A 14,189-nucleotide genomic window follows, 5' to 3' on the forward strand; every position below is an offset into this window, starting at 1 on the left:
ATCTAATTGACTGCCCAACGGGAACTATGTGTGTATATTGTATACAGATGCAGTCGCGGAGAGAACCGGTAATCTTGTTTCGTTCCTAGTTCATTTTATCCTCGGATATTATAGAATTGTCATCCACCATTTGAACATAGATGCATATAGTTATAACTTTTTGGCGCCCAACGTGGGGCTGATTGAATCGAGCGTTTCGTAGTTCGTTTTGATCAGTTTCATAATTCAAGAGAAGGTTATATTTTAGGTCCATTTTTATTGGGACGCTGAAAAGCTTCTTGGGGCTGGTGACCCAGATTGACGGCTCCTGATTTAAGTGAAAACACCGACTATTAACTTTCTTAGAAAACAATTCCCAAAATATTCTTAAAGATCTGTTCATAGTATCAGTATTATTGAATGGAATTACAAAGCTTGGCAAGTACGAGTTCACGACCGCAATAGTTGTTGGTAGCAGTGGGCAAGGAAATAATTTTTTTTTTAAATTTAATATAGATATCTTTTGGTATTGGCATGGTAAAATGACCATAAGATGTTTGCAACTTAGCTGGAATTATAAATTGGGGCAAGACCCAAAGAAATCCTCGCGTTCATCCAGACTGTAGCTGCAGGATCCAGCAAAATTAGTTATTCGCCTTGCACTCCCAAGTAGCTCCACATTTGCCATGTACAACGTGCCCAAATAAATACACTTTATTGAGTTTTGTACAACGTTATAATAAACTCTACTGCATTTAATCCAATAGCTTTATCGAGTCGAGACTGGGCTCGACCATTACAGAAGCGAGTCGCTACTAGACTAATGATAAAGAACTAGTGCAGGCATGACAAAGCCTACAGCGAAGGAGATGCATAAACAATTAAGATAACTGGCGTTGCCAGACAAAATTCAGTTATACATTTCGTTAATTCAGTTTAAATTCAAATTCAACTTATAAATATATGACAGTAAATAATATCTCCTCAAACATCGTCCCCACGTTGAAAGGCTCGACTTTCAAAATTCATCCAGAGGGAGAGGCGCAAGTTTGTGGACCGGACGCCTTAGTGTACCTCTTCTTGTGGCAATATCAGCTACTCTAACCTTACCGTCTTTTCCAGGAATGACTGCAGTCACCCTGGCCAATGACCATTGTTCTGGCGGCAGGTTGTCCTCATGTACGATTACAACTTGTCCCACCTTCAGGTTCGGTTGATCCCTTGTCCACCTTGCTCGTTGCTGAAGAGTGTGGACATAATCTCTTTGCCACATGCTCCAGAACTGTTGTTTAATGTATGACACTCTTTGCCATCTGTCAAGTTACCGCATTTTCTTCTCAGCATCATCCGATGTGGAAAACAGAGTCTGATCAGGTGACAATGTTAGCGCATTGTCAATCAAGAGATGCCCGGGTGTGATAGCTGTGGCATCGTTCGGGTCATCTGTTATGGGAGCAATCGGCCTTGAGTTTAAGATTGCTTCTACTTCAATGAAAACGGTCTGAAGCTCTTCCAGTGTTAAATGTGCGTTTGCGATGTTCTTCAGGACCAGCGTCTTGGGCGATTTGACGGCGGTCTCCCAGAGGCCACCAAAGTGCGGAGCTCTGGGGGGAATAAAACACATATCAAAACCTTTAGTTGAACTGAAAGATTGTATTAAATCGATAGACTGTTGATTTAACATTTGACTTGCGAAGTCGGAAAGTTTGGATGCAGCGCCAACAAAATTTGTTGCGTTGTCGCAGTAGAGCCTTGCAGGAATGCCACGGCGCGCAACAAATCGGCGGATGCATAGTAAAAATGCGTTTGTAGACAGCTCAGTCACAAGTTCGATGTGAACTGCCTTTGAAGCAAAACAAACGAAGATTGCTGCGTATGTTTTGTACGGAGTTTTGCTTCTTATCCGGTATGAAGTGTAGAACGGTCCACAGAAGTCGACGCCGGTAACCATAAACGGTCGCTCGGCTCGAAGGCGGTCCGCCGGTAGATTCCCCATAATTTGTTGTATGAGCGGGGTTTGTAATGGAAGCAGTGTGTACATTCGCGCACCACTTTTCTGATCAATTCTCTTGCGTTGATTACCCAGAGTTTATCACGAAGTTTAGAAATGAGAACTCTCGGTCCCTCGGTATTAAAGCTTGATGCTTGGCGTCGAATGGCATGTCGCAGTTTGCCAATCTACCTCCTACTCTCATCACACACTGCTGAATCGCCACAGTCCATTTGGTGTAGAAACGGTGCTAGACATTGCAAGCTGGATTGCAAACTCATCCCTTTTTGAAGTAAGGATATCTCGTTTGCATATGACGATTGTTGAATGTGCGCGATTACCTTCCAAAATGTTGCGTTAATTTCAGATGCCGGGATATGTACCACATCTGGTGGCTTCAACTCGCAATTTGGCTTTATGCGATTAAAACATCTGTAGACGTACGATAAGATTCGCATTACTCGCATGTAGGAAGAACATCTCCGTATGACTTCTTCCACTGCTGAGTTCACGTTACTGTTGTTACAGATAAGTACAGCTTTGGCGCGTACTTCGAGTGTCGTAGGTAAAATTTCAGTTAGTTGCGGCCACTTCTCAGCGGAAGAATATAAAAAGCTTGGCCCAGTCAGCCAGATAGATTCTCCAAGTTCTTCTGGCCGGCATCCTCGAGATACTATGTCCGCAGGGTTCGACGCTGACGGTACATGCCTCCAGGTAACGTTACCACTGTTTTCTTGCAATTCCGAAATCCTGTTTCCAACGAAAAAATGCAGTTGCGAAGCGTGCATTCTCATCCATTGTAGAACGATCCTTGAGTCAGTCCAAAACGCTACGTTGCTCGTATATGAACGCAGTTTGGACTCAAATTTGCGCCACGTACGGCACAGAAGAAGGGCGGCACATAGTTCCAGTCTTGGCCGTGATTGTACTCTTATCGGTGCAACCTTCGATTTTGCAATGAGTAAATTTGTCTTTATCTCATCTGGCAGCTGAGCACGAACATAGATGCAGCATCCATAAGGCCACTCAGATGCGTCCGCGAAACCGTGAATTTCGCAGCGCTCGGTTGGCGATGTGAAAACGAAGCGTGGAAACTGAAGTGTGGTTATGGTTCGAAGATCTTCCAGCATCTCTATCCATTTGTTTCGAGAGACGTCGCGACTGGCGTGTCCCAATCTAGACCCTTTAAGGCCAGATCCTGTATAAAGATTTTACAGCGGATAAGTATTGGGCTGATAAGTCCCAGCAAGTAAAATATGCGCGCTACCACTGACAAAACGGATCGTCTTGTTACCTGGTCAGGTGGTTCAAATTCATTGCGAAATGCAAACTTGTCTATATTGGGCTGCCATGCGAGCCCCAGTGCTTTCATAAATTCATTATCCTCGAGTTTGATTGAAACTTCATTGGATGAGATTGCAGCAATGTCACTAGAGTTGCTGCTGAACTTAGTTAACTGCAAGCCTGCTTTCAAAAGTAGCGCTGCAACATCATCCTTTTTGTGTTAAAGCTCTGTTATGGTGTCTGCTCCTGTGAGTAGGTCATCTACATACAGATCATTCCGCAGGACGGCGGCTCCTACAGCAAATTCCGATTTGTACAGTTCGGCGATGTGATGAAGTCCTCGAACAGCAAGAAATGGCGCAGCTGACATCCCATATGTAACAGTGTGTAGCTGATATGCTTTCACATCGTCACGTAGATCAGGTCTCCATAGTATTAATTGAAAGCACCTGTATCTTTCGTCGATAACAAATTGCCTATACATTTTCGTAATGTCTCCGGTGAGGGCAAATCTATGTAAACGAAATGAAAGAAGCGTTGTAATGAGGTCTTGCTGAATCGTTGGGCCAATCATTTGCAGATCGTTTAATGAAAGGCCAGAAGTCGTTTTGGCTGATGCGTCAAAGACGACTCGCAGCCTTGTCGTAAAGCTCTGAGGGCGCAACACGCAATGGTGCGGTATGTAGAAGTGTGGTTGTGTGTGGTCCACGTTGGACGCAAGGGACATATGCCCGAGATTTATATACTCCTCTATAAATCCAGCATATTCCTTCTTCAGAATCGGGTTGCTTTCAAGTCTGCGTTCGAGCAGTTTGAACCTATGTAGTGCGGTTTTGTAAGGTTCACCAAGCTTGGATGGAGATCTTTTAAACGGCAGTCGGACTTGTATCCGGCCGTCCTCGAGAAGAGAAACTGTATGGCGAAAATGCTGCTCGCAGCGTTGCTCTTCTTCTATAAATTCGGATGGTTTTGTAGTACAATTATCTATTTCCCAAAATTTCTGAACTAGCCTCTCAATTGAAACTGATTGTTGAGAAAAGTTGCAGTGTTGCAGTTGTCCATCAGCGTTGTGATCGAGGACACCGCCAATTACCCATCCATAAGCTGTGTTGATAAGGCACGGCATTCCGTTGCCCAAACTATGCTTACCTTCTCTGAGGGCTTCAAAGAAACCTTCAGTGTTGATCAAAATGTCGATTTTGGTTGATACAAAGAACTTTGGATCTGCTAGAACAATGTTCGGTGGTATACTCCAGTTTGACGTCTTTAAAGTTTGCGGTGGCTGATTTACACAAATCTGCTTGACGACAGAAAATGTGGAAGCCCAACTGAACTCAGTGCAGCGAGCCTTCAGTTTAGCATAGACATTAAACTTGATTTTTTTGCCTAACAGCCGAAATACCGCTGACCTCCTGATGAATGCGATGTTTGTCAAGTCGCAGCCTTTTTGTAGTTTCCTCTGTTATAAACGAAACTTCTGACCCAGAATCTAGAAGCGCTTGGACCAAATGTAGCTGACCACATTTGTCACTTATGTATACAACGGCTGTCGGAAGAATGCCTCTTTTGATTGGAGTAATCCTTGCAGCAGCAATCGACGAATGTAGAGTTGAGGTTTCAACTTTAATGTTAACTGGACCTGCGTTATCTGGAAGTGAACTAACCTGCATGCTTTGAATAGATGCGACTGTAAAACTGTGTAATAAAGTATGATGACTTGCTTGACAAATTTTACATCTGGACGTGGATGAGCAATCTTTCACCCTGTGGCCTTTACGCAGACAGTTGAAACATATGCCAGCCTTCCTTACTGCATCTCTGCGCTGTTCCAGTGACAAATCAGCAAAATCCTTGCATGAGCTAATGTAGTGTGCAGTTGCCTTACAGTACACACATTGGCATTGTGTACCTACAAAGGCCCTTGTTGTAGAAGATTGTTTCGTTTCATGTTTAATATTACGCCGTTCCGATTGGCGAATACTTCCTCGTTGACTTTCGAGAAACTGGCACCGACGACTTAGAATGTTGCAACATTCATCCCACGACGGCAGTTTCTCTAGATTTTGTTTTTCGTTGTAGTTGGTTTTGCTTTCGGCATCCACCTTCGTAAGAACAATATGGCATAGGACGCTATCCATAATTTCCTGAGCAGATCCGAGAGACAAAAGTGATACGCGTATTGCAGATGTATTATCGACGAGCCTTTGAAGAGCTGTCGCCTCAGGTTGTACCATCGTAGGTAGCTCAAATAAGTTAGATATACAATCTTGAAAAATGAGAACATTATTGTCATACCTTGCTTCCAATCTTGCCCAAGCTTTGGGGTAATTCTCTTCAGTTATTTGGAAGGAATGCACCACTTCAAGGGCTGGCCCTGTTAGAGAATTTAATAGATAATTAAATTTGTCTATCGTTACGATATGCGGATCCTCGTGAATGAGATTCTTGAATGAACTTTTAAACCGTCTGAAGGTCGCATATTTGCCATCGAAGCTCGGAAGTTTAAGCTTAGGCAATCTATTGTGATGTGTAACTCCATTGCCCACAGTGGCGTTCATGAAGCTGGCTTCTGTAATGATTGACTTTGCAAAAGAGTCCTAATTTTAGCCTTTGCAGCAATGTATGTTTCCTCTAGTTCGGCGCGTGCATCATCAGTGCAATACAGCGACGCGATTTGAGATTGCACGTTGCACAGCTGACGATAATGTGACTCCAACAGTTGCAGTCTGCACTCAAGCACATGAAGATCTTCACCTTCTCCAGATTCGATTACCTTATTGTGAAGGTTTTCAATATGCCGTAGATATGATGTGCGTTGATTCCTTAAGTTTACCAACTTTGCCAAAGCTTTCGCACATTCGCCTTCAGCCTTTCCACTGTTCATTGTGAATTATGAGTGGAATAATGAGTTGTGCAGAATCAAAAAAAAAAAAATACTCAGGTTTCACTCAACGTGAGTGAAGCGAAAATTGAATGCACGCTGCTAAAAGGCAGCCAAATGAAATTAAAGCAACGAGTGATAAGTACAGTAACGCTAAGCACATGCGAGTGCCTATATACATATGTCGCACTATGTATGTATGTATATTTCGCAATTCTATGTATATACGTATGTATTAATACGTGTAGGTATACTTGCGATTAAACTATTGCGGTACTTCTTGCGGGTTGTCGATCATGCGATGCAGTGTGTGGAGAGATTGTCGGTGGTGAAGGGTCCTGTCACGATCGCCAAAATGTAGCTGCAGAATCCAGCAAAATTAGTTATTCGCCTTGCACTAACAAGTAGCTCCCCACTTTATTGGGTTTTGTACAACGTTATAATAAACTCCACTGCATTTAATCCAATAGCTTTATCGAGTCGAGACTGGGCTCGACCATTACAGAAGCGAGTCGCTACTAGACTAATGATAAAGAACTAGTGCAGGCATGACAAAGCCTACAGCGAAGGAGATGCATAAACAATTAAGATAACTGGCGTTGCCAGACAAAATTCAGTTATACATTTCGTTAATTCGTCATGCTGATCAAGAATATATATACTTTATGGGGTCGGAGATGCTTCCTTCTGTATGTTACATACTTTGCACAAACCTAATATACCCTTTTTACCCTACGGGTAAAGGGTATAAAAACCGTCCAGCTGATGGTTGTCGATTTGATTTTCCAGGCCGAGCAAGTGATAAGACAGTTTGTCTAGAACCAAATGAAGCACTTGCTAACAGCGGACGATTCTGTTTATTGAAAAGAACCTCAAATGAAACCATTGTCAACAATTACAATCCAGTTCTGGAAGGGGAATATTTACGTCCAACCGTGTGGTAGTGTCACCGCTGTAGCCTACTACGTCGCAAAATATGCGAGTAAGTGCGAACCACATGATACAGGTGATGTAATTCGATAAGCTATTTCGAATGCTAAAAGACAAGGTGGTGATGTTTGGAAACAATTCTTTTCAGTATCAATAACTATTTAAGTCAACGCCTGGTGAGTGCGCCCGAACGCTCATACAGATTATGCCATTTGCCATTGAAAATGTCGAAAGACTGTTTTAGTAAATAGTTGCACGCCGGAGGAACGTTTCAGACTTCTAAAATTCGATAGTGATGAAACCAGCATTTATAATAACATTTTTGATCGATATATGTTACGCCCAAACGAGCTGGAGAATTTAAGCCTTGCGGAAATTGCCGTCCGTTTTGAAACTATCCCTAACACGACATGGTCAGAGGACAATGGAGATGCAGAACTGAGGGACGAAGATACTACACTAATGAGGTACTTCGGATTGCAGGACAACACTAGAATACGTGTAAGAAATAGACCGGCAGTATTACGTACCCGCTATTATACAATTAATAGTGACAAAGAAGCATACTGTAGCGTAAATTGCCCTTTGGCCGAGCGGTGACCGGCGATTCGCTACGCAAAACAATAGCGGGCAGGTGTGTAAAGCAGCAGGGACCGGCAGCGTGGCGGCTGGCGAAGTGGCTGCAGCAACAAATCTGTATAACGGAGGCGCTCGTGGCGCTCGTCGACGCTTGTCAGAGAAGGGCCCACTTTCAAAGAATTAACAGCAGCGCCAAAGAAATAATTGCGCCGTTCAACTCAGCTTTCCTTTACTTCACTTTATTAGCCTTCAATGGCGATCAAAACAGGCAGATGGCCCAAATACTTAAGGATTTAATTTGCACATATGGAGATGCTTAAAAGATCCGCATCAGCGGAGAACACAACCGTGTCGGTCCAGCGCACACCAGGAAGAGAGCAACTCCTTAAAGTTAGTTGTGGTTGAAGCCTTGAAGTTGGCTGCGGCAGCATGGATCTTGTAACAAACAGCTGTTGATATGTGGCGCATGGGGGCGTATCGATAAGTACAAATCGATACTTGAGCGCCAAGCTCGCAGTTTGAACTATGCACTACCAATTTGCATTACATTACCCCCCGCTGAGACTCGAGACTCCTGGCCGAGTACATCTTGACCATCTCCTCCATAGAGTGCGAGACGGTTGACGTGCACAGTTTTTGTAGATCGCTTGCCAGGCAGGCGCACCGTGTACACAAGATCCTATATGCGACGCACGACCAGGCTAGGTCCAATCCAGTCCGACTGCAGCTTGGGGCAACGACCCACTTTGCGGGCGGGTGCATATAACCAGACTTTGTCGCCGGGCACGAACTCCCTGGGATTCGCTCTCATGTCGTATCGCATCTTGTTGTTGGCGGCAGCTGATTGCAGCTGCTGACGCGCCACCGTGTGAACCGTTTTGAGTTGTTCGCGCAAGTTCTCCACGAAGATAGGGTAGGGCGTTTCGTCATTACATGGCAGGCCGTAAGTCAACTCACAAGGGAACCGTGAACTGGCCAAGCGCCAGCATAGCCGGGGAGAATCCGGTGGCTTCGTTGGTTGCTGAGCGGTATGCCCACATATGCCCACATTCCGACTCGAAGTTGCGACCTTGATCTGAATGGAGAATAAATGGAGCGCCAAACCTGCAAAAGACTTCTTGGATTAGTGCGCGTGCAACTGTGTCAGCAGTTTGGTTTGGTAGTGCAATACACTCGGGCCATTTAGTGAAATAGTCCATCACCACTGCAATGTAGCGATGGCCGTGTGGGGTGAGTGGCAGTGGCCCCAGCATGTCGATCGCCAGCCGTTCGAATGGGCTGCCGATAGCGCTGGGCTGTAATTGCCCGATAGTTTTGCGTGAAGGGCCCTTACGAGCGGCGCAAACGTCACATCGTGCACACCAGAGTGCGACGTCCGAGCTTTGGCCAATCCAGAAAAATCGAGCTTTCGCTTTGGCCAGAGTTTCCTTTACACCAAAGTGTCCGCCAGTCGTAGAGTTGTGAATGCTGCGAATCCTGTCATCAATGAGTGCCTCAGGAACCACGAGCACGGGAACACCACTAGTCGTCTTCAACGTAAGTGCACCCTGATCAAGCTGCAAGCGATCAAAAAGGTGCCAGAATGCTCTCAGGGTAGGGCACTTGCCCCACAAGGTTGATTTTGGTGGGCGTTTTGCACTGGATACCCACTGGCGGACGACGGTCAGTGTCTTGTCAGCTTCTTGCTGCTGCGCATAACTGGCTGCCATGATTTGGGTGAACAGCACGAAGTGTCCATCGCGTCGCTCAGCTCGCTCACAAGTACGACAATCCCCGCATGGCCGCCGTGATAGAGCGTCTGCATTGCCGTGTTGGGTACCAGCACGGTGTTGAATGCGCATGTTGTACTGCTGCAGTCGCTCGATCCAACGGGCTATCTGTCCTTCTGGCTCCTTGAAGTTGCACAGCCAGATCAATGAAGCATGGTCCGTGCGCAGTAAGAATTCGCGCCCTTGCAAATAGTGATGAAAGTGTTTGGTGGCTTTCACTACCTCTAGTAACTCTCGTCGTGTGACGCAGTAGTTGCGCTCGGCCGGCTGCAAGGTTTTGCTGTAGTACTCGATGACACGTTCAACGCCTTCTTGGATTTGGCTAAGAACTGCGCCCACGCCGCTGTCGGAGGCATCAGTATCCAGTATGAACTCGCCAGTTTCACTTGGAAACGCCAGTATGGGAGCCGATGTCAGCTTAGTTTTCAGCGACTCAAAGGCGCCAGTAGCTGCTTCGTCCCATAAAAAGTCACGCTTAGCCTCTGTCAACGCGTGTAGCGGTCGTGCAGTGGTAGAAAAATCTGCAATAAATTTGCGATAATATGAGCAGAGTCCTAGAAAAGATCTGACTTCGGTTTTGTTTAACGGAGTTGGCCATGTGACCACTCTTTCAATTTTCGATGCGCTGGCCTTCAGGCCACTGCGACCAACCACGTGGCCAAGATAGTCAACTTCAGATTGGAAGAAGTTGCATTTTTGGGGGTTCATCTTCAGTCCAGCTTCTGCGAGGCGACGAAAAATGTCTTCCAGATGCTTTAAGTGGTCTTTTTCTGTACGCGAATGCGCGATGACGTCGTCCAGGTAGACCAAGATGGATTTCCAGGCCACATCTGAGAATAGGCCATCCATCAGACGCTCAAACGTGGCGGGGGCATTGCATAGCCCAAACGGCATGACGTTGAATTCAAAAAGTCCAGCGTCGCACGCAAAAGCCGTTTTTGGACGCGACTGTTCGTCCATTTCCGCTTTGCAATATCCGCTTTGCAAGTCCATAGTAGAGAACCAGCGGGAACCATGTAGCGTGGCCAATATGTCGTTCATTTTTGGCAAAGGATAGGAATCCTTCATGGTTACGTCATTAAGTCGGCGATAGTCTACACAAAAACGGATGGACCCATCTTTCTTTTTGACGAGCACTACGGGAGATGACCATGGACTTGTAGACGGTCGAATAACACCCCGAGCGCTCATATCCTCAACCAGTGTGTAGACCACGTCTTTACGGGCCAGTGGAATTATACGAGATGGCTGTTTTATTGGGTGCGCTTGGCCGGTGGTGATATCTGTGCAGTAGTTCCAGTAACGATTGTCGCAGAGATGGCGGCAGCCCATCGTCAATTAGAGAATCCCAGTTTTCGATGTCAGGAGGAACCGCGGGCCGCGGATCGTCGTGCAGCACACTTGCTGGCTCCAGGCGGCCCAGCGCAGCAAAAGCCGGAAGTACTTGCTCCTGTGCAGTCAAATTCAGCAATCGCAATGTCATATCTCCCTTAGTCGTATCCACAAGCGTGCGGCCAACCATAACGCCAGGCGGCAGCTCAGACTGGGCAGCCGGCTCTATAATCACGCTCCCTTGAGGTTCGACTGCGGCACAGGTGATTCGCACAGATGCGTCACAGCTTTGTGGCAGACAAACTGGCGATGTAAGGTACGGCTCGCCCTGGGGGGAAAAGAGGAATGGCGCTGCCGCCAAATGTTAGACACAGCCTTTTTAAACTCACCACGGCCTTCTGTTGTAGCAAAAAATCAATGCCGAGCAAGCTGGGTGTGTCGCCACCAACAAGAAGGAAGTCATGGCCGAGTGTTCGCTTGCCAAGCCGAAATCTTACTGTTGCTCGCTTGGTAGCTCGAAATGTTTCGGCAGACGGTGCTTTCAGCAAACCATCGCAAGGCGTAGTCTGCATTGGTTGGTTCAAATGCCTGTAGTTTAGCAGCGAAACGGCGGCTCCTGTATCTACAACCATAGGCACGGGGCGATCCTGTAGGATCACGACGAAGTGCAGGCTTTGGCTGCCTTGTGTATAGATTGGAAATAGAGTTGAAGCTACTTTTGGTATGTCGCTTGTCGTAGCCACGGAAGCTGGTGCCTGATACTCGACGGTCTGACTGGAAGCTTCCGTCTCGCCAGCTGCCTTATTGTTGACCTCGTGGGCTTCTCGGAAAAGCGCAGCTAATACGCTTTCCTTCTCCTGGATGCTGTCTGACACAGGTGCTAGGGGAGTGCCTACTACCGGAACGGAAGCATCGACGATGATAGGTTTTACATCAACTTGCGGCGGCTGCGATACGGGCGAGGCGCTGATGAAAGATGCCAATTCCCGCCTCAGAGAACTGGCATCCGCACATTTCCCGCCGAGTTTCCTCGATGCGGTTGGGCAGCCTCACGTTTACCTTTCCGAGGACGTCTCTTTCGTGCTGGTATCAACACTGGTGGCCTACTTTGCTCGACCTGGAATATGGGCTTACTTGTCTTATGGATGCATTGAGTGTACACCCGATTAGCTATTCCGAGGGCTTCCGCCAGGTCGCGGGGCCCTTGCGCGGCCAAGGTGCGTTGCAAAGCCGACTCACGAACTCCTTCTACGAACTGTCGCACGAGTGTCAAATTAAGCAGCGCTTCAGGTACGCTGCCGAACGCTCTTTGCGCCAAGTGCTCCAGATCCAGCGCAAAATCCTCCAGAGTCTCGCGCAGGTTCTGCCGCCGACCATAAAATTGTTGAAGGTATGACTCCTGACTGGGCGTGAACCATCTTCGCATGGCTGTGCAAAGTGTGTCATAGGGTGGGTCTGGCCAGCCGGGCAAGGTGTTGTATACCTTTAGTGCGCGTCCTTTGAGGTTCAACGCGACGCCGATCCGCCTCTCCTCATCAGTCCAGCCATAAAATTCGGCCAACGTGTCCACTATGCGCTCATAGTCCGGCCACGGCGAGTTGCCATCGTAGGCGGGCAGCATACTGGGGCTGAACGGAGGGCGCTGACTTCCAACAGTGTCAAAACATAACTCAAAGGGTCTGCCTGATCTGGCAGCGCTGTGGGGGAATTGTGAGGCTGTGCGCGATGGGTGGCGGCCCTGTAGCGGTCACTCGCTAGTGGGGGCTGCGGTGCCGACAGATGTGCAGCGGGCCACCCATTCAGGGCCAACGGCAGCAGACCAAGCAGCTTGCGGCGTCTTCGATTGGTAACAGTCATTACGCACAGTCTTCTCTCCTGCGGCCGGAGCGTTGTTTGACAGCGGTGGGCGTCCGAGCGTCGACAAAAGTTGACTGGGCAAATGCATGGGGCGCTGCGGTTCCGGAGACACATTTTCAGCAAGAGTGTCTCCGTTTATTACCATCCGTTGTCCCATCGCCTGTTCGGTGGTCGTAGCGTGGGCCGCAGCAATAAACGCAGCAGCTATAGCCGCGTGCGCCATGGAGCCAGCACTTTGGTGCTGGTGCGCGTCACGTGTCCACGTTGAATAGGACGACGGCGGCTGTATTTCCAACCGCTGGAGCATTGCATGGGCTGCTGCCTGAGTGGCCTCTCTGGTTGGCACGTCAGTGTTTAAAGCAGCAGCCAGATGCGGTGCGGCAGACTCCTGATCATTCCCTCCTGTGTTCGGCATAAGCGCAGCGAGGACTCCTATTAAAACACGTAGCATGTTTTGGGTAACTTCTCGCCATGTCTCGTGCATGGCCTTCACTGTTTTGCTCAAGCTTTCGATGGCTTGCCAACACTTATCGTTTGCTTTATTTTTAGTTTTCAGCATTTTGTGTGGCTAGGATCCCTCGCGGTGATCGAACATAACCCCACATCTGACACCAATGTAGCGTAAATCGCCCTTTGGCCGAGCGGTGACCGGCGATTCGCTACGCAAAACAATAGCGGGCAGGTGTGTAAAGCAGCAGGGACCGGCAGCGTGGCGGCTGGCGAAGTGGCTGCAGCAACAAATCTGTATAACGGAGGCGCTCGTGGTCGACGCTTGTCAGAGAAGGGCCCACTTTCAAAGAATTAACAGCAGCGCCAAAGAAATAATTGCGCCGTTCAACTCAGCTTTCCTTTACTTCACTTTATTAGCCTTCAATGGCGATCAAAACAGGCAGATGGCCCAAATACTTAAGGATTTAATTTACACATATGGAGATGCTTAAAAGATCCGCATCAGCGGAGAACACAACCGTGTCGGTCCAGCGCACACCAGGAAGAGAACAACTTCTTAAAGTTAGTTGCGGTTGAAGCCTTGAAGTTGGCTGCGGCAGCATGGATCTTGTAAAAACAGCTGTTGATAGGTGGCGCATGTGGGCGTATCGATAAGCACAAATCGATACTTGAGCGCCAAGCTCGCAGTTTGAACTATGCAGTACCAATTTGCATTACAATACTATTACAGTTTAATAGTATGCCACATACCATTTCGTAATGAAGGCGAGTTACTATTGGCAAATGAAACCACTGAAGGCTCTTTTATAAGGCGTCAAAGTGATCTTCGCCCGTTGCAGGGCAATATCAGCGCAGAACAATTCGGATACGCTGAACTAATTATTCAGCAGAACTCAAGCTACCGCACTTAATGTTGCGCGTGAAACCAATGTCGACAATGCACCCATTTTATGTGTTAGGGAACAAATTATACATGACGATGATAACTTTTGTGAAGGCATGGAAGAACGAGCCGTCATGACGGATGAATTGTTCCTGGAAAGCATTCGCGGATTGAATGTACAACAGAAGAATTTATTTCAGAACGTTTGAACGGCGATCGAACACGATTTGCAAAGACACGAAAGTCAGCTGTTAC

At 47.3% G+C, this 14,189-nt stretch overlaps 1 protein-coding gene across 1 annotated transcript in view; it reads right to left on the reverse strand.

Annotated features, from left to right (window-relative positions):
- LOC115630076 overlaps positions 1 to 12,365 on the reverse strand; it is a 35,951-nt gene extending 23,586 nt beyond the window's left edge. The window contains exons 1-3 of the mRNA XM_030526699.1: positions 11,757 to 12,365; positions 11,461 to 11,691; positions 10,785 to 11,072 (exon numbers count right to left, since the gene is read on the reverse strand). Of these exons, the coding sequence (XP_030382559.1) occupies positions 10,785 to 11,072; positions 11,461 to 11,691; positions 11,757 to 12,365 (1,128 nt within the window). The remainder of the gene's footprint in view (positions 1 to 10,784; positions 11,073 to 11,460; positions 11,692 to 11,756) is intronic.
- Between the last annotated feature and the right edge of the window lie 1,824 nt (positions 12,366 to 14,189).

Source organism: Scaptodrosophila lebanonensis, unplaced genomic scaffold (assembly GCF_003285725.1).
Source record: "Scaptodrosophila lebanonensis strain 11010-0011.00,11010-0021.00 unplaced genomic scaffold, SlebRS2 tig00000302-arrow-arrow-pilon, whole genome shotgun sequence".
NCBI lineage: Eukaryota > Metazoa > Arthropoda > Insecta > Diptera > Drosophilidae > Scaptodrosophila > Scaptodrosophila lebanonensis.